The sequence below is a fragment of the Mus pahari genome, chromosome 19 (assembly GCF_900095145.1).
Source record: "Mus pahari chromosome 19, PAHARI_EIJ_v1.1, whole genome shotgun sequence".
NCBI classification, from domain to species: Eukaryota; Metazoa; Chordata; class Mammalia; order Rodentia; family Muridae; genus Mus; species Mus pahari.
The window spans coordinates 63,002,851-63,021,426 of NC_034608.1; the positions used below are offsets into that span (position 1 = coordinate 63,002,851).

Consider the following 18,576-nt stretch of genomic DNA (forward strand, 5'->3'; position numbering starts at 1 on the left):
GTTCCTTATTCTAAGGAGGAATGAAGTATCCACACGATGGTCATCCTTCTTGGTTTTCTTGTGTTTTGCAAAATGTATCTTGGGTATTCTAAGTTTCTGCCCCCTAGTACCATGTCACCATCGCCTCCAACGCAAAGCACGCTGGAGTCTCCTTCATGTCTGCCATCACCTGTCCCTGCCTATCATGTTGGCCTATCATGTCCAGGCCTGTGTTTGAGCTTGAACGGGCCTGAATAATCTAACAGTGTGTGGCAAGCTGTAGAGAGGGAGGTTGGTGGGAGACCTTAGAACTAAGCACCACACCTAGATTCTCCCTTCCTGCTAGCCTAGAACATTGTGCTCCTGTTTTTGCCTCCAGATCATTGACCCCTGAGCCGCTGACTAACCCTGCAGAGTTTTACTAGAAGGCCTGGGTGCTCTGCTCTATGCAATAGCATGTGATGCTGTGTGCCCTCTGGTTGATGAGTCCCCTCTCTACCAGCTAAACCGTTGCTTCTTCTTACACCTGTCTCAACTACTTAAGGTAGGAGTAACCTAATGCTACCAGAAGCCAGATAATAGCCCTGGTGCTAGATAGCCCAGACATATGACCCATAGGACTCAGCCCTGGCCTTATGTTCCTAACCACGGTATGACGCTTTCTCTCCCAACCTAGTAGTGGCTGGCAATTTACAAAAATGAGTGTTGTATTTGATAGAGGTGGGGCACTAGATTAACTCTTAGTGGACTTGGATTCCAGCCCTGCTCTTACAGTTTTTGATTCATACCGCTTAAAAATCTAAGACTTAGTATGCCTTAGAGGTTCTCCCACTGTGAAGAGACAAGAGACAAATGGCAAATGATTGGGGCTGGCTTGCAGTTCAGACATCCAGTCCGTTGTCATCATGGCAGGAAGCACGGTGGCACGCAGGCAGGCATGCTGCTGGAGAGGGAGCTGAGAGTGCCACATCTGGATCAGCAGCAGGCAGCAGGAAGAGACAGTGAGCCACTCGGCCTGCCTTGAGCTTCTGAAACCTAAGCCCCAGCCCCCAGTGACACATGTCCTCCAATAACTACACCTACTTCAAGAAGGCCAGGCCTCCTAAGAGTGCTCTATGAGCCTATGGAGGCCATCTTTCTTTAAACCACCACACAGTGTCTATGCGAGTCGGAAACGGTGCATACTTTATTATTTGTAAAATGGAAAGGTACAATGTTATATAAAATGAAGGTGAGAACAGAGATCCCACTTACTCCATGGAGATGTGAGGATCAAATAAAGCAGGCAGTTGATCACTGTCTGTTTAGAGGGGATATGGGATGATTGCAGTTCCAAAATCAAATTGGCATGCATTTGAGTAGGAGAAGTGTGTCCCTGTAGGCTGTGTCAGTGCAGAGGGGCCTGTATTAGCAGTTTTACCCCTCAAACTATCTAATACATTTCTTCCTGTAGTGTGATGTGGATCGTCTGGTTTTTACATGCACAGTCAGTAAGTTCATTGCTTGGCTCTGTAGCTACCTGGTAACCCTGGCAATTTACCTCACTCCAGCCTTTCAGCCTTTTAAACTGTAAAATGATAGGACCAGTCCCCGTCAAGGGCCTTTCTGTTTCCAATAGTCCCTGCTTTAAAGCAATTTATCTGAAGCCTGAAAGCAGGCTGCTTTCTCAGACAGGGCCTTACAGCAACTCAACAATTGTTAATAAAGCAAGAATGACCTTTTAAGCAAGCAAACTGGTCCGGCCATCGCTAACTGGCTATGAATAATAATATTGTTGGGATCCTTAGCAACTAGACGCTGATAAGGTTACATTCCCGGAGGTGACCTTGCATGAGGGACCTTACTCAGTTGGACAAGCTTGGTGGATCACTTGCTCGCTGACCCAGTTGAGAATTCCTGGCACCAAACAGGACCGTTGAGAAGAAATTTCACTGTTGGCCGTGGGTTCAGGATTCATTAAGGTGAGATTGGAAAGGTTTTGTCTCAAGAGGGCTTAGTGAGTAAAAAGAGGAGTTCAATTTGAACTATCTGGGCTGCTTTTATGTAGGGAGTCCTTGCCACAAAGGACTTGAAATTTGGAGTCAAAGGAATGCTGTTCTTAAATGCCGTCATGATCTAGCCGATGGCCTTTGCTTGATTATACACAAACACACACACACACACACACACACACACACACACACACACACACACTGTCTAAAGTGGGGGGTCATAGTTGCTGTGTGTTTTCCTTATAGGGTTGGGTTGGAAGGCTTTTCAGAGGGTGTGCTCCGAAAGTTGGATTTTATTGCTGTTTTTCAGTCAGGTTACTTATTATCTAGTACCTAGAGGTGTGCCATCGAAAGAGGCCAATGACTGATAGCACCTACACACACCCACAGAGCTTCTCAGATGTGGGGGTTCCCCTGTTTCTATGGAGGGCCTGCAGTGGAGAGTGGGGCGTCTCCAAAGGGCTCTCATCCGTGAGTGGATGGAGGACCTTACCTTCCTCTCAAAATAGCACAGACCTATGTGGGAAGTTTGGCCTTGGATATGATAATTGTATAGACTATCTAGTTCTTAGCCCCAGAAGGCAGACGCTTAGCTATCTGTCCTAGTTGCAAGTGTTCAGGGTCCACTAATAATTTAAGCAGAGCTACTTGTCTGCGTTTATGCTCAATGAATTTACATTAAATGAAACAGAAGACAAAATTAATTCCTTTTAGGTGTATAATTCAACAGTCTACCACTGAGTTAGACGCCCAGCCCCACGATTTTCCCACAAGTTTACACACAGGCACTCAGTTGTGTAACTGGTACCAAGCAGCAACAAAACAGAATGTTCTCATCCATTAGGAATGTTTTGTTGTTCTCACAGCCCCTCACCTGGTAGCTTAGGTTACCCTAAAATGTGCAACGATCCTTCCGCCCAGGCCTCCCAATTGCCGAGATTACATATGTGACCCCACCATGCCTGTAAACAATAAAGTTCTAAAATTTAACCCTAACTCGTCATAGCAATATAGCCTCTTGCGTCTTTATCATTTTGGAGAATTTAACTCGCGCTGCAAGTCTTGACATTTGCTAGAAAGCATTGATTGGCGTGCCCCATATTTGCAAGTTGTTATGAACTAACTCCTGAAAGACTCCTTGCAGCTGCCGAGTCTGGAGTCTGGATCCCTTCACTAATTCTCTGTCAATAAAGAAGTCTTGCAAACTTTGTATGACCCAGCACAGGGGAAGGCCAGGGCCAAGAAGTGGGAGTGGGTGGGTAGGGGAGCAGGGGCGGGGGAGGGTATGGGGAACTTTCAGGATAGCATTTGAAATGTAAATAAAGAAAATAATAATAATAATAATAATAATAATAATGATAATAATAATAAAGAAGTCCGTTGGGCTCTTTGCTAGTGCCAGCCATGAGCATGGGCCATGATGGAGTTCAGGAAGGGCTTAGAGCATCTCTCAGATCTCGAGAGATACTGTACATACAAATGAAAGGTCAAGTAAAGACACATAGAGTTAACGAGAAACCAAGGCAAAAAATCGAGATGTGCAGTTTGGACTGAGCTCCATCTGCAGGGTGTGAGAGGTGCTTAGGGGAAGGTCAAGTGAATCTGTGGGTGGGGCTCAGGAAGGGCTCCAAGAAGCAGGGCCATCTGAGCAGTGCCCAGAGCTCACTCTTCTAGTCCTACCTTATCGAAGCCTTTGGTTTTCTAGCTGGAAAAAAAGTATCCATCTTCCTCAGCTTAGATGTCCCTTTGCTTTTTGTCCCTGGCTCTTCCCCTTTGTGTCTTCTCCCTCTTCTGTTCCCTCCCTAGGTGGTTACTTGCTGACCTGCCTCCCTCTAGACTTCTTAGAGACCCACGGGATCCTTGTCTCCATTGTGCCCTCCCTGCCCCTGCCAGAACCAGACAGCTGCATCAGTGCTGAGCAGGTGCCCCACCTGTCTGAGTAGCTTGAATTAACTAAGCCAGGCATTGTGAGGAAGAGACCAGAGAGAAAGAATACTCCTGGGGAGAACAAAAGGACAGAAGCAATTGATACCTGAGCTGGGCCATTGTTTATAGTCCTAGCCAGCTTCCTGCTGCTGGTCTGCTAGGGATGAAGGCCTGAGGAGGAAGGAACTTTGGAGCACTGCAGTGAAAGGGGCTTTGATTTAAATCAAGTTACTGTAGGACCCTAATTCCATTGTCCTGTATGCTTCATGCATCTACTGTACACAATACATACACGCATACACATGCACATACACATATGCACATACACATATGCACACACATGCACACATGTATGAACACATGCATGCATACAAACACATGCACTATATATACAAACACACACACAAAAGCCTGTATAGACACACATACACACATGCATGTAAACATGCATACACACACAAACACATGTACACACATACATACAAAAGACACATGCATACACACAAATATACATGTACATGCAAAACACATGCACACATGCATATACACACAAATACATACATACAAAACACACACATACACATATCATGTAAATGTACATAACACACAAACATATACATGTATATATACACACATACATACAAAAGGCATACATATATACACATACATATACACACATACACACAAAATCACATACACACAAAACACAGACATACACACATATACACAAATACACATATACACATACGTAAACATACACACATACATACACATACACATACATACACACACATCCCTCTGCTTGGTTTTTCTTGTCACCTACCTACTTTGTAGGACTTTCAGTAGGATAAATACTGCCATTTTCTCTGTTCCTGTTCCCCTTTCATTCCCTTTGCTTGAGGGTTGGGGCAGAGGAAACCCGAGTTCTGTGTCAGCACTCAGAGACTAGTCAATCACAAAACTGTCTCCCCCCCCCCTCCAACATGATACATCTAAGTATAAAATGACTTTGGTGTCTGCCTCCTATATATGGTTTCTCTTTCTTCTCTTTAATTATTTCACTGCCAAGAAAAACGCAAGCAGTATCCAGTTTCCTTCCATTCTGTGTGCCGTGGCACTCAGTGCTTAACATCACGGTCCCCTTTCCCAACCAACACTTTACTAAAGATCCTATGAGTTCCCACCATCTCTGGAGCTTTCTGTGAGTAGAAACCAGACAGTAATATCTTCACTGTCCTCCTAAAGCAGTTAGAACAGAAAGTTACTTAACATTCAGTCTGCCTGGGCAGGAGAGATGCTCTTCCAGAGATCCTCAGTTCAAGTTTCTGCATCCGGGCTAGGAGGCTCACAAATGGCTTACAAAGTTCAGGGCATCTGATGCCTTCTTCTGGCCTCTGCAGAAACTTACACACACACACACACACACACACACACACACACACACACACACTCACTCACTCACTCACTCACATATGAGCATATGTATCTATGACAGTGTCTTACTATGTAGCCCTGACTGGCCTGGAACTCAGAGATCTTCCTGTGTCTACCTCTCAAGTGCTGGGATGAAAGGTATCCACCACCAAGCCCAGAAGATATAAATGTTTAAAAAATGCTGGGGCTGAAGAGATAGCTCTGCGGTTAAGAGGGTGTTGTACTCTTGCGAGGGTCTTAGTTCATTTCCCAGTACCTATGTTGTACAGCTCACAACTGCCTGTGCCTCACTCTCCAAGGGAGTATGAAGCCTGTGGCTACTGACAGTACTTACACGCACACATACACTTAGTAATCAAACAAATCTTTTTGGTGTTCTAAAATTTACAAATAATCCGTCAGCCAGAGAGATGTTTTGAGTGGCTGGAACCAGAGCTGCTGACAGTCGGTAACTTTTTTAGGGGGGCTGGAGTGTGGCCTCTTTTGGCAAAAACTGAGCATTTCGCAGTTGGAGAGGGATGGGGACATACAGAGGAACAGAGCGCTGTGCAGAACCACACTGTGAGGGCTCACGGTGTGGGGAAGTCTTTCTGCCTCTCTGTGACCCAGTTCCTTTGTTGGGATCAGGATATTGATGCTTCATTCTCATGACAGAAATGTTCAAACAACCGCAAGTGCCTAAGAACAATGTTGATTATGGCTGCCTCATGCTTTGATGACCTTTGGAAAAAATGCGTTAACACCCAGCCTACTTCTCTTTTGCTAATTGCAGCCAATTTCCAGGAGCATTTTATTCAATCTGCTACTAACAAGAATATACGCTTGCTCAGTTTTTTGTTTTTGTTTTTTTAAATTAGAACATCACACCAGGGTCATTGAAGTTAAAGATGTAGTGGATTTTCATTATTTACCTAGAAGAATGGTCAAAATAAAAATGCTAGCAACACCAAATGCTGGCAAGGATGCAGACACATTAGATCACGCTGACACTGATGGTGAGAATGTGAAACATGCAGCCGCCCTGGGAAACAGTTTGGCTGCTTCTTGTGTAATTAAACATGGAATTTCCGTAAGAGCCAGCAATTACACTCTCCGATGTTTATCCCAGCGAAGTGGAAACATGTTTGTGGAAAACTTGAACACAAATGTTCACAGGAACCTTGCCTGTGCTAGGCAAAGACTGGTATGCACCCAGGCATCCTTCGATGGGCGGGCGGCTAGTTAAAACAGATGGAATATGTGCACCAACAGTTTGCAGTAGTTAAACAGCAGACTATATACACCAGAAATAGAGAGCCAGCTATGGCTATACACAGCCTGGTGGCTCACTGGGGAATTATGTCAAGTGCAAAAGCCAAGCTGAGGGGATTGCTGTATGGATCTCTTCGTATAACATCTTTGAAATGACAGAAGTGATAGAAAAGTGGACCAGATGGATGACTGCCAGGGACAAGGGACAGGAGGGGGACTGAAGAAGGAGAGTTAAAGTTACAGAGTTACAAAGGCGCCTGTGGCCATGAAGTCAGTTTGACAGCTGTGGTGGTTGGTATATGAAACTTTGTATGTGATAAGATGACAAGGAGACCCATGGACACACCACACACCTAGGGACCCAGGTAGTGATGAGGCCATCTGAACAAGATGGTGGATTGTCAGTCTTGTGATGGAGATATTGGATGCACAAGGTGTTGCCTGAAGGAAACTGGGTGAAGGATCCGGACAGGATCTTTCTGTACTGTTTCTTACAACCATATAAATTTATTATTGTCCCCAAATAAAAATTTTATTTTTAGTTTGTTTACCTCTTATTCTTTAGTTATATATGTATAAAGTTACATAAGTACTACCCCTTCTGAATCCATTTAGTGTTGCTTGTGTGTGTGTGTGTGTGTGTGTGTTTGTGTGTGTTGTGTGTGTGTGTGTGTGTGTGTGTTTAGGGATAACCAGTTAGGTGAGAAAACTGATTCCCCCCTCCCCCTCTCAGTAGTCATTACCTAGAAATGGGAACCACGTAAGATTTCCGCCATCCACAGTGTTGGGTCGGCTGCTTTTGTTCTCTTCAGAACTTCTTTAGATAACCATATTGTTGAGATTTCATTGGTGCAGCTTTCCTGTCTATCCTAAAGGAACCTATCTCACAGCAGACGCCACGGTCCTCTGACTTTTAACAGTCTTGCTGCCCTCTCGTCTGTGATGTTCCCTGAGTCTTGGTGTAGGACTGTGTGGTAGATGGAGCCGTTGAGCCTGGGGATTCCACTACCGTTTGTTCTCTGCACCAAAATAAAGATTTGAATTAAAAAAAAAAAATAGAGGCAGTTTCAGACTGAGCTTAATTAGATTCATCTTATCAGTGTTTGGACAGTTAATGCTATTGTGATTCATTAGAATCGGGGAATCACTTCATCGGTCTGATGTTTTGGACAGTCGGCTGCTACATTCAGATCAGGAGAAAGTATGAGCAGAGCTTCCCCTTTCCAATCTGCCAGAACTGGCTCAGTGAGTGGATTGTTGCGTCTTTGCCTTTCTGGGAAGGTTTGACCGTGTCGTCTGGACCCCAGAATTCTGAAAGCAAGCATAGCATCTTCATGCGGAACAGCAGCAGAGAACAAAAGTATGTGGTGTGTCGGGCACTAGGATATCTGGCCTGAGAGTTGGTCAAGATGCAGCCTGAGGTCTTGGCTATGACCGGGTTGAGTTTGAGACTCAGGACACTGTCCCCAGGGTGTACGTACCATCCACAAGCACACTGGGGACACACCTGGGCCATCCTGTTGCAGATTGTTCACAGAGAACTCAAGTTTGGTTGTCAGCATCCAGGCAGGTGGCACGGGGAGGCGTGAAATCTGAAGCCCAGTTGGCAGCCTGCCTGAGCTGAGGGAGGTTTTCTGTTTGGGGAGTGTGGTATGATCGTGATGTCAAGAGACTCTGAGGGATGATGGCCTCCTGTCCTTTGAAGTTGTAGGACAGCCCCATCTGGACAGCAACATCGAAGATCAAGAGATCGTCACTAACCCGCCAGACATCTGCCAGGTCGTAGAAGTGACCACCGAGAGCGATGACCAGCCAGTCAGCATGAGTGAGCTCTACCCTCTACAGATTTCTCCTGTGTCTTCCTATGCAGGTAAGGGGAGGAGGGTGACTTGGAGACTGAATGGGGAGCAAGCCACAAGTCGAGCATCACCCTGTTTCACCACGCCACAGGAAATCTCTGTTCTGCATGAGAATCACTACTGTGGAATTATTCTTACTTTTATGTTTTTTGTCAGTGCCTTGGGCAACTTTTGTTAAAAGATGTACTCATCGTATTCCTTTATTTGGTTGCCCACGATATGGTTAATCTAGGACGACAATAGCATTTCCTGGGATAAATGTTTTGTTGTCATCATAAACATGCAACAAGGGATATACCGAGAACTGGCAGGGACCCAGAGAGTGCTGGCACATAGGAGTTAAAATCCACTCCACTAATACATTTGTCCAAGTTAACAGAATTTGGCAGGCAGAGTGGTTTGATGGAATATTGATTCTGTTTAGGCAGATAGGACTTCAGAAATCATCCTTTCTAGAGTTTCCATTTATGGAAGGAAAATAATTTTTTTTCAAGGTCACCAGGCCAACAAAGTGTCCTGGCCGGGACTAGAACTCAATCTTCAGCTTTGAGGTCATTGCTAAATCCAATCCATTTTTCTGGCTTTTCTTGCCATTCTACATATTTTTCTCTCTCCCTTCCTCCCTCTCTCCCTCCCTCCCTCCCTCCCCCATGCCTTCTTTTTTTTTTTTTTTTTTTTTTTTTTTTTTAAAATAGGGCTGCTTCTATATGAACTGAACTCATTTCTACTTCTCCTGGGTACAGGTCCCATCACTGGAATCTAAGTCTTGACAGAGTCGCAGGACTAGAAACGAACTGAGAAAATGGTAGCTCCTTTTGCCATGGGCATGCTGTCATCTTACACTTCCTGAACATTTCCATTTAATCTTTTGGAACTCAGTCACAATTAGGAAATCTAACTCCTGAGTCACTGGTAGTGCTTACAGCTCCAGCAAATGGATCACCTCCATAAGCTTATTTGCCATCTCTGAAGTCCATGTGATGACAGCACAGACTCACTTGGCAGAGTTCATTCCAACATCAGGCATTTGTAAATTACCAGCAGATAAATTAACCTCGTATTCCCTAACTGTAGCTGTCCAGCGGCCATGGACAAACTGGGTTTACCTGACAGGGGGGCTGGACATGAAGAAGAGATGGGTGGGGGGAGGTGAGAGAAGAATGAAACCAAGACAGGTTCTGATCAAGGCTTCAAGTTTAATATTCACCACTGCATTTAGACAGGGAGGGCCCACAGACCCCATCCTTTGTTTCAGCTGGATTATGTTGCCAAGCAAGGTCAGTGGGCAGTCTATTCTTCTAAGTTCCTGTGGGAACTTACATGTGCAACCAAGGCAGGTGACTCCTCCAAGGACAGCAAGGTCCATGTGGCAAGCGTTCAAGGTCTGTTCAGCCTGCTCAAGGCTGGGAGGGGCACACCTAGCTGCCAGGTTTCTTTTTTATTTGTTTTCTGAATTGTGGTAAAATACATATTAACAAAGGTTTACCATTGTTAACAACTCGCTGCCAGTCATTTATTTATCAGACATAGTTGGAACTCTTATATGCGTCCATCTTTTTATGGTCTTTGCCAGGGCCTAGTAACTCTCTTCTTTGTTATATGTGCACGGTGCTCTGGGAATTGTGCTAAATGCTTGTAAGAACTGGCACTGATTGACCTGCTTGATTATCAAAGGAATAAATGTCGTTCTCTCCTTTCAAAAATGAGGACTTCAAGGCTAATGTGAGTCTAGGAATGGAAAACTAATGACATAGTGTCTGATGTTCTTAACCACATAGCACAGTGCTACAGGGGATCACAAGCTGTAGTCTCATTTGACTGTCAAAGGACCCGCCAGAGAGGGTAGACCCAAATGTTTATGCTAAGGCTAAATCCATGGCTTTCTTCTAAGTCACCCAGCTGCTGTTGTGGTTAAGCAGGAGTTGGGGCTTGATGGGGGGGGGGGGGCACGAAGCAAGAGCCTTAATGTAGCCCGGTTTACCTGTTGTATGAGGTTTCCTTGGTGATTTTTGAAAAGACCTTCTTGCTGTTTTGTGAGCAGTGGTATCCCGCCTTAACAGAGGTGTTCTGAGAACAGCTGATGTATGTAGAGAGAAATAAAAATCCCATCACACATTCTGGGACATTTGGATAGATTTTCAAGGAAGGGTTTTGGCTCAGGGGTGGGAGGTAGCATGAATTTCTGTGAGAGCCCAGCTTCCTAGCCTCCTCTTTGGTTCATCTCTTGTTCCCATTGCTGGAGTTTTCCAGAGTCTTGTAGAGGAAGCTTTATTGAGTAGGGCCGAAAATCTTTACCTTTGGTTCTTCTCTAGACTCGGGGACCTGATGAAAAGTTCTCTGCTAGTTCAAGTGTTGCAATGAGAAAGTGTATAACATTCTGTAGCTCTCTCGTCTCATCCTTTCATTGTATGGCCCTCAGTAGCATCAGCTGTCTGCTTGTTGCTCATGGAAGAGTTCCTTTGTGCGGACTTTTCATCCAACCATCAACCACCTCCATCTGCCTGTTCAGGAAACAATGGTTTGCATTTGGAACCTGTGTTTGACTATTTTTCCTCTAGGGAATCACTGAAATACAATCAGTGGATCACTAGGAGTATCGCAAAGCCACGTTCAACTTTGCAGCTCTGTCTTCTGATGTCTGATTTAACTGTTGGGGTGACAAGGAGTTGAGACAGTGTCTTTGGGTGGAAGAAAGTATTTGCATCAGATAGTTTAAGAGAATAAAAAAAATTCTTTAACTTGTAAATTTTCCATAGTGCAGAAGTATGTTTCAAAGCCCAGCCTTGAAGAAGCATTAAGGCATAGTCACTTTGTTTGTTTGTTTGTTTGTTTGTTTGTTAACTTACTTGTTTTTGCTGTTCTGGAGATCAAAGCCAAGGCTTTGGTGTGCTGGAGCAAGCGCTCCACCACTGGCCCACCCAGCCCTCATTATATTTTGATGTGGCCGTACGCCTCAACGTTTCAGGACCTAACTAGATTGTTGGTGGCTTAGTAAAAGAAAACCACCATGGTGATTTAGTAATGAGGAGGTGGAAAGCAGGTTTGAGTAGGAAGCGCAAGAATTAATTGGTTGTATAATCGGGAGAAAATAGGCTGTGTGGGCAACCAGCCACCGTCCTTCAGGGAACCGTATGTATGTCGTGATTGAGGCAAAGGTGTAGTGGTGTGGAGACTAAGAACACACTGGTTTGAGCTGCGGAGTGATCAGTTACGTCTTCCAAGTCAACATAACTGAAGAAATTATACGGAAAGAGATCAATGCTGATTGGCTTTGGTGGAAATAGAGCCTTCCAGAAAATATATATCAGATATAACATAATACAATAATGTGTTCCATGAAATACATCCTCTCCTCTCGGGGATGTTCTTGAGGTAACTATGGCAATATGTAAGAGTTGGCCTGAAGTGGCAGGTTTCTGGAACTGTTGCTTTGGGAGAGCCCTTGAGGACATCTGGTCCAAGTCCAGATCACTTTCCTCCCTTTTAGCTGCTTGTCGGTAAAACGGGCCGGAAAGGTTAAATCAGTTATTCGTGTATCTGCTGCTACTGTGTAAACATTTCAGCTTATCCTGAGCATTCTTGCAAAGTAACTTCCATCATCTTTATCCCATTGTATTGGAAGTCAGTTTGAAAAGTATCCAAACTACTAAAAGAGGGAAGTGACATAACGCACACTGACATTTTGGCAGTCACATCGATCTGGAAGCTTCGGCTACAGCGAGCTCATTTGTCATGTAAAAAGTCATTCTGGAGATGACCGTGGTGGAAGAAAATCCAGAAAGGAGGACTTGGAGCAGACTGTTCAGTAATAGTTATAAAAAGTGCCGTTCATCTGAAAGCGAGCTTGAAGAAACACACCTGCACCTCCTAGGTTGAAAGCCACCTTCTCAAAACTAATCAGAGTTAGAGACTGGTATCTTAGCACGCTTCACACTGCTGTTACAAATCACGCGAGGCAATCTGCTTTAAAAGAGATGAAGACAGTGGCGTGGCTCACAGTTTCAAGAGATTTCAGCTTGTAGCTTCTTAGCCCCATTGCTTTGGGACTAGGGTGGAACAGAACAGCGTTCCAGAACCAAGTGGTGAGCAAAGCTGGTGAGACCACGGTGGATGGGAAGGGGAAGAAAGACAGGAAGGAGCTGGGGGCCCCCAGGATCCCCTGCATAGGTGTGAGTGTGATGGTCTCACCTCTTACAAGTTTCCAACTCATCCCAACATCACTGTCATCTGGGGACCAGATCTTCAACACACTAGCCTCTGGGAGACAGTTAAGAAGCAAACCCTGAAGTGGAGAGAGAGGTTCCATAACCACACTAGAGACCGTTGAACTTAATTTAGAAATGATTCTCTCCAGTCAGCGTCTGTGTCAGCCGAAAACACGAGGGCAGACAGAGCATGCCTGCCTTTACTTAGCCACAACTTTATTCCTCCAGGCGAATGCTGGGTACTCACAGGAAATGAAGGTTCTTATCCCCTTCCAGGTATATTCAAAGTCTTACCAAGGAGTTCCACCTGGTATCTAGTTTCCAAAGCTTCCGACAATTATGGACTGGGCTTGTGGGATCCTAGAACCCTGACGTCCACAGCTTCTTTCTTTCGATCCCCCACCTTCCCAAGTGTGCCTGATGTCTTTGTGTATTCGCTTTTATTTGAAGGAGGAAGGAATGGGAGACTTTAGGATTTGCAGAGAGGCATTAGGAGGAGAGTGTGTCTGGTCCACGAGGAAGGAAGGGAAACTTACGCTTCAGAGCACAAACAAAGCCAAACCTGAAACTGGGAAGGAGCTCTTGAGGGTTTGCCAGCAGCGAGGCAGTCTCTGGGCTCTGTTTGCGACTCTGGGATCCGAAGTTCAGTTTTGTTTTCTCCCCTCTGCTGACTCAGTTCACCACTTGGCAAGGTTCTCAACATCTCTCTGTTCCGCATTTTTTTTTTTTCCTTCCTCTTGGGAGTGGCTGTCCTGCCTCCTCTGGAGGCTGAGCTGATGTGGCTTTTGTGTTCTGAGAGAAGTTTCCTTTTCTGGTCTTCGTTTACTTCTGCCCGAAAACATTTCTTGTGCCTATTGTCAATTTGTCTCTTTAGCTCAGATCACTGTCAGCCAAGACCTGGGGATTTGTGACACCCCCCCCCCCACACACACACACACGGAGATGTTTTAGGCAGAACATTGTGAGGTGACAGAGGCAAAGATCTGAGTTTTGGTCAGACCCGTGGCAATCTCCCAGGCCTGTCTGAAGTCTCTGGAGAACAGTGGCTGAGAGTAACACAAACACATTCATTCATGGTGGAGACTTTTGGATCTCAAATGCTTATTGTCTGTTTTAGGAATGCACTGGGGGTGGGGTGGGGTGGGGTGGGAGTGGTTCCAGTTTTGTCCACTGGTTCTTTAATTGGCTATATGTGGAGAGCCTGGTCTCTGGGCTATGCTCTGAATGATGGAAAGGGTTCTAGTTTGCCTGGAGCCATTGAATCCAGGGCAGAAGATGGTAGAAGGAGCTAGGGAACGTATTGCCAGATGATAGCAGCTATTCCCTGGTTTAGGATCTTGGTAGGGGATGAACAAGACCTGTATAAAAGACTCCAGCAGACCTGAGCCATAGATCTTCACAAATGTCCAGCTCCTGTCAGTAAAATGACAAGACAAAATGATCTACAAAACGCTGTATTTTAGATGTTCTACCCTCTCTATGCATTAATTTTTGCAGTGTTGTTAAACACTGGGAAAAAAACTGTTCAGTTTTATTTTTTTTTAACTTATAAAACATACAGATGATGTGAAATTGCCAGTTACTCTATTTGACTCTGTTGAATCCAGCCCAACATAAAAACTCAGAGTTAAATAGCAATTATACTGCAGGCACTGTGTGTCAGCTCTGTGCAGGGCCTTTCCAAACGCCCAAACACCCTCTCCCTCATCATCGGATCCTCTCTGGAAGGTGGCAGGTAACTGTAAGCTCACTGTGGTTAAGAACTGTTCTCTGTGTCTTTTTCTTGCTAGCTTTTATCTGGAAGCAGCCCTTAGCTTAAAGTTGCCATGTGGGCCTCCCTAACACTGCCAGCAGGAAAGAGAGTATCCGTAAAAGACAGGTTGAATCTTAAACGATGACATGAACGTGCTCATATAATAGTTGCATCATTGATGTGTTCTGTTGGCTAAAAGCAAGTTGCAACTCCTATCTGAACTGAGGAGGACAGGTGCCAAAGAGAGTAAAGACTCAGTGAAGGACTTGGGAGCATCTACAACATAGCCACCTGCTTTAACTCCAGTGGAAGCTAGATCTCTATAAATCTAAGAGGAGGAGGATACAGGAGAGGTACAGGAAGGCTTCGTGGACTTCCTGTGACAAGAGAACATGGACTAGAAGAAAAGATGGTGTGCTCTTGTGGACAGAACTTCAGTGGGGAGAAGGTGCCTTAGGGATAGCACCCCACCCTGGGAGGCTGGGACTGTGGCAGCGTAGCCTTGGAAAGTGAGCCTTCCCACTCAGCCCCAAAGCCCACTCCTCTTAGGGGGACCAAGCAGAGAATTGAAATTCGCTCCAGCGTGTCCCACATGGAAGTGTTTGACCTTACAAAGTGGAGGGAGAGGGTATGTGTAGTTTCTTATTTCTGAAGTGCTGGCATAGGTTTTAAAGACACTTCCTGCAGCCTCAAAATAGCTTGAGCAACAGGACTGTCTGTTTTTCTTTCTATACAGAAAGCGAAACTACCGACAGTGTGGCCAGTGATGAGGAGAACACAGAGGTAAGCCGGCTTTTGTGTGTGTGTGTGTGTGTGTGTGTGTGTGTGTGTGTGTGTGTGTGTGTGTGTGACAGAGAGATAGACAGACAGACCCAGACCAACAGACAGAAGGACTGAGAGAGACAGAGAACATCCATATCCTACAATTCACCTTAGGTTTTTATTCTCATCTTAAAATGTAGTGCTGACCCTCAGAAGAGAGATGAATATAACACGGCAGGAAGACTAAATCAAAGTCAGGGCCAGGAAATGTTGATGTTCTTATGGCTGTAAACATCCTGATTTGCCAACAGGAATAGAATGGCCTGCCCAGCCCAAACAGTGAACAGAAAGAAATAAGCAAGTGAACAGAAAGAGCTGAGCAAAAAAAAAAAAAAAAAAAAGAAAAAAAAAAAAAAAAAAAAAAAAAAAAATCTCCTTACGGCTCGGTCCCCTCCTCAGTGGCCCCACAGAGAGGGTGTGTGTCCAGCCTCTGCTCCCCACCCACCTGCTTCCGGCTTCCCTCCGTAAGCCTGGCTCAGATGATGGCAGGAAGTGGCTCTAAAGCTGATGGGGAGAACAGGGATTGGTTGGAGGAAAAGCTGATGTTTGTTAGAATTCCTAATATTCCAAGTTTGGGAATTCTGAGAGGACAGTAGGCAACTATGCTGGCATATTTCATGATTTGGTTTCTTCAAGGACCCTTTTCTCCTTGGCAACCAGTAAGGCCAATTGTGGCTCAAAAAAAAAAAAAAAAAAAAAAAAAAACCAATACCATGGAACATAAAAAAAAAAAAAAAAAAAAAAAAAACCATGTCTCAGCCCCCACCCATTTAAGAAGCAATCAAAGGCCATTTGCTGTTTGTTTGTAAACTCCTTACTCTATTCCTCTGAGAAGTCAGGGTAACTCATTAGGTTGGGCCATCCATGACGACTGGACACTACCCAGTACCAAGCCTGGACCGGCTGAGTATAGGAGCAAAGTTACCACCATGTTCCATGTCTTTATAGCACAGGCTTGACCAGGGATAGTGCATGGGAATTCATTTGAAAAGTAAGGCATTGTTTCCGCATGTGCCGTTCAGTGGAAGGGGAATCATGGGATGTATCCTCACTGTTTTCTCTGAAAGGGGAGACCACACTGGAGGAAGCGGAGCATCGAAGGCAAGCAGTACCTCAGCAACATGGGGACACGGGACACCTACCTGCTGCCCAGCATGGCCACCTTCGTCACCTCCAACAAGCCAGATCTGCAGGTCACCATCAAGGAGGAGAGCTGTCCGATGCCTTACAACAGCTCCTGGCCCCCATTTACAGACCTTCCCCTTCCTGCCCCAGTGACCCCCACGCCCAGCAGCAGTCGGCCAGACCGGGAGACCCGGGCCAGTGTCATCAAGAAGACGTCTGATATCACCCAGGCCCGTGTCAAGAGCTGTTAAGCCTCTGACTGTCCCTGGTGGTTGGGATGTCTTAGCTTTGTGTTGTTCTTTGTTTGTATTTTATTATTTTTTTTTTTCTCTATGATACCTATCTTAGACGAATCTAAGGGAGAAAGCCTTGACAATAGAATATTGATTGCTGTGTCCAACTCCAGAGCTGGAGCTTCTTCTTAACTCAGGACTCCAGCCGTCCCCCACCCCCCCTCGGTAGATGCATATCTCTAGAACCTGCTGGATCTGCCAGGGCTACTCCCTCAAGTTCAAGGACCAACAGCCACACGGGCAGTGGAGGTGCTGCGTTGCCTACGGTCAAGGCCAGCATGGTGGAGTGGATGCCTCAGAACGGAGGAGAAAATGTGAACTAGCTGGAATTTTTTATTCTTGTGAATATGTACATAGGGCAGTACAAGCAATGTTGCGGTCTGCTTCTGCACCTTATCTTGAAGCACTTACAATAGGCCTTCTTGTAATCTTGCTCTTCTTCACAGCACACTCGGTGACCCCTTCTGTGTCCACTACCCCACTACCCACCCCTCCCTCCTCAGCCCCTCCATCCCAGCCCTCTGTGCACCCCTTCCTCCCCAACCAATCCCATCGCAGCCTCATCCCTACCCTTTCCCTCCCAACCCCTTCTATCCCAGCCCACCACCCACCCCTCTCCTCCCCAACTCCTCCATCCTTGCCCATTACCCATGCCTCTCTCTTCAGCCCAGCCTACCCCAGCCCACCCTGTTCCTTTCCTCCAGTTTCCTCTCCTCAAGGGCAAGGCTCTACATCTTGGAGGAGGAGGAGGAGAAGAAAATGAGTTTCTTCACCGCTGTCCCATTTTAAGACTGCTTGAATAATAATTAAAAAAAATCTTTCTAATCTGCTATGCTTGAATGGCACGCGGTACAAAGGAAAACTGTCATGGAAATATTATGCAAATTCCCAGATCTGAAGACGGAAAATACTCTAATTCTAACCAGAGCAAGCTTTTTTATTTTTTTATACAAGGGGAATATTTTATTCAAGGTAAAAAAAAAATTCTAAATAAAATATAATTGTTTTTTATCTTTTCTACAGCAAATTTATAATTTTAAGATTCCTTTTCCTGTTCATCAGCAGTTGTTATTATATCCCTTGTGGCACATTTTTTTTTTTTTTAATTTTGTAAAGGTGGAAAAAAAAACTTTTATGAGCTCATGTAGCAATCAAATTATCCTGTGGATTGATAATAAATGAATATGGTATATAGTTAAAAATTTTTTAGTGGGTATCTTCTGGCTTTATGTGTGTCTACTTAGAGCGTAATCATGGATCAGAGCTGACAGAGTGTTTATTCTTGGAGACCGGCATGCTTTTCTTTGCTAACCACAAAGAAAACGAGGAGGTTCTTATGGTAAGGCTGTAAACAATTCCTCTTCCCACTGCAGTGGGCCTCGTGCAGAATGTCTTACATGAGTTCCCGTCACAGATGTGTCTAGAAAGGGCGTTTATCACTATTCCACAGGGCAGAAATCGGGATCTGAGATGAAGACGCTATACTCAGGTTACCTAGGCAACACAAGACCATGATGCTGGTGGAGTCTGGAGGGTCTCCTGGAGAGAGCATTTCCCACTCATTGTTCCCGCTGTGAGCAGAGTCCACTTCTCTGGGTTGGTTTCCTGTCCCCATCTGTAGGCTTACACTTCCAGACTTGAGTTTGTGTTGAGTTACATACCCAGGCACAGGCTAAAACACATTCAGTAATGGGAAATAGTTGTTAGGGTCTACCTTTCTGTTTGTCTCCTAAGACCTGGGGTCTTTAAACCAAGGCCCTGCCCTAAATGAGTAGGACTTTGAGAACACTTTTCTCTACCACCTAGTTGGAATTCATTTTCTTTCCTTTTAAATTTGCCTTTATTGCCTACACACACACACACACACACACACCTTGGTGGTTCAAGGTACAGCCCTGACCTTGAGGAGGTCACCTCCCTTACCCTTCCCACGAATCC

At 45.2% G+C, this 18,576-nt stretch overlaps 1 protein-coding gene across 2 annotated transcripts in view; it reads left to right on the forward strand.

Annotated features, from left to right (window-relative positions):
- Positions 1–17,844, forward strand: part of Irf2 (interferon regulatory factor 2) — a 108,066-nt gene extending 90,222 nt beyond the window's left edge. Inside the window, exons 7-9 of one of the 2 annotated variants that reach the window (XM_029531751.1) lie at positions 8,287–8,451; positions 15,135–15,181; positions 16,288–17,820. In XM_029531751.1, coding sequence (XP_029387611.1) covers positions 8,287–8,451; positions 15,135–15,181; positions 16,288–16,596 — 521 coding nt within the window. In that variant the 3' untranslated portion in view covers positions 16,597–17,820. Of the gene's footprint in view, positions 1–8,286; positions 8,452–15,134; positions 15,182–16,287 lie in introns of both variants that reach the window. The other variant, XM_021219221.1, reaches the window with a different exon arrangement.
- Positions 17,845–18,576: the final 732 nt, after the last annotated feature.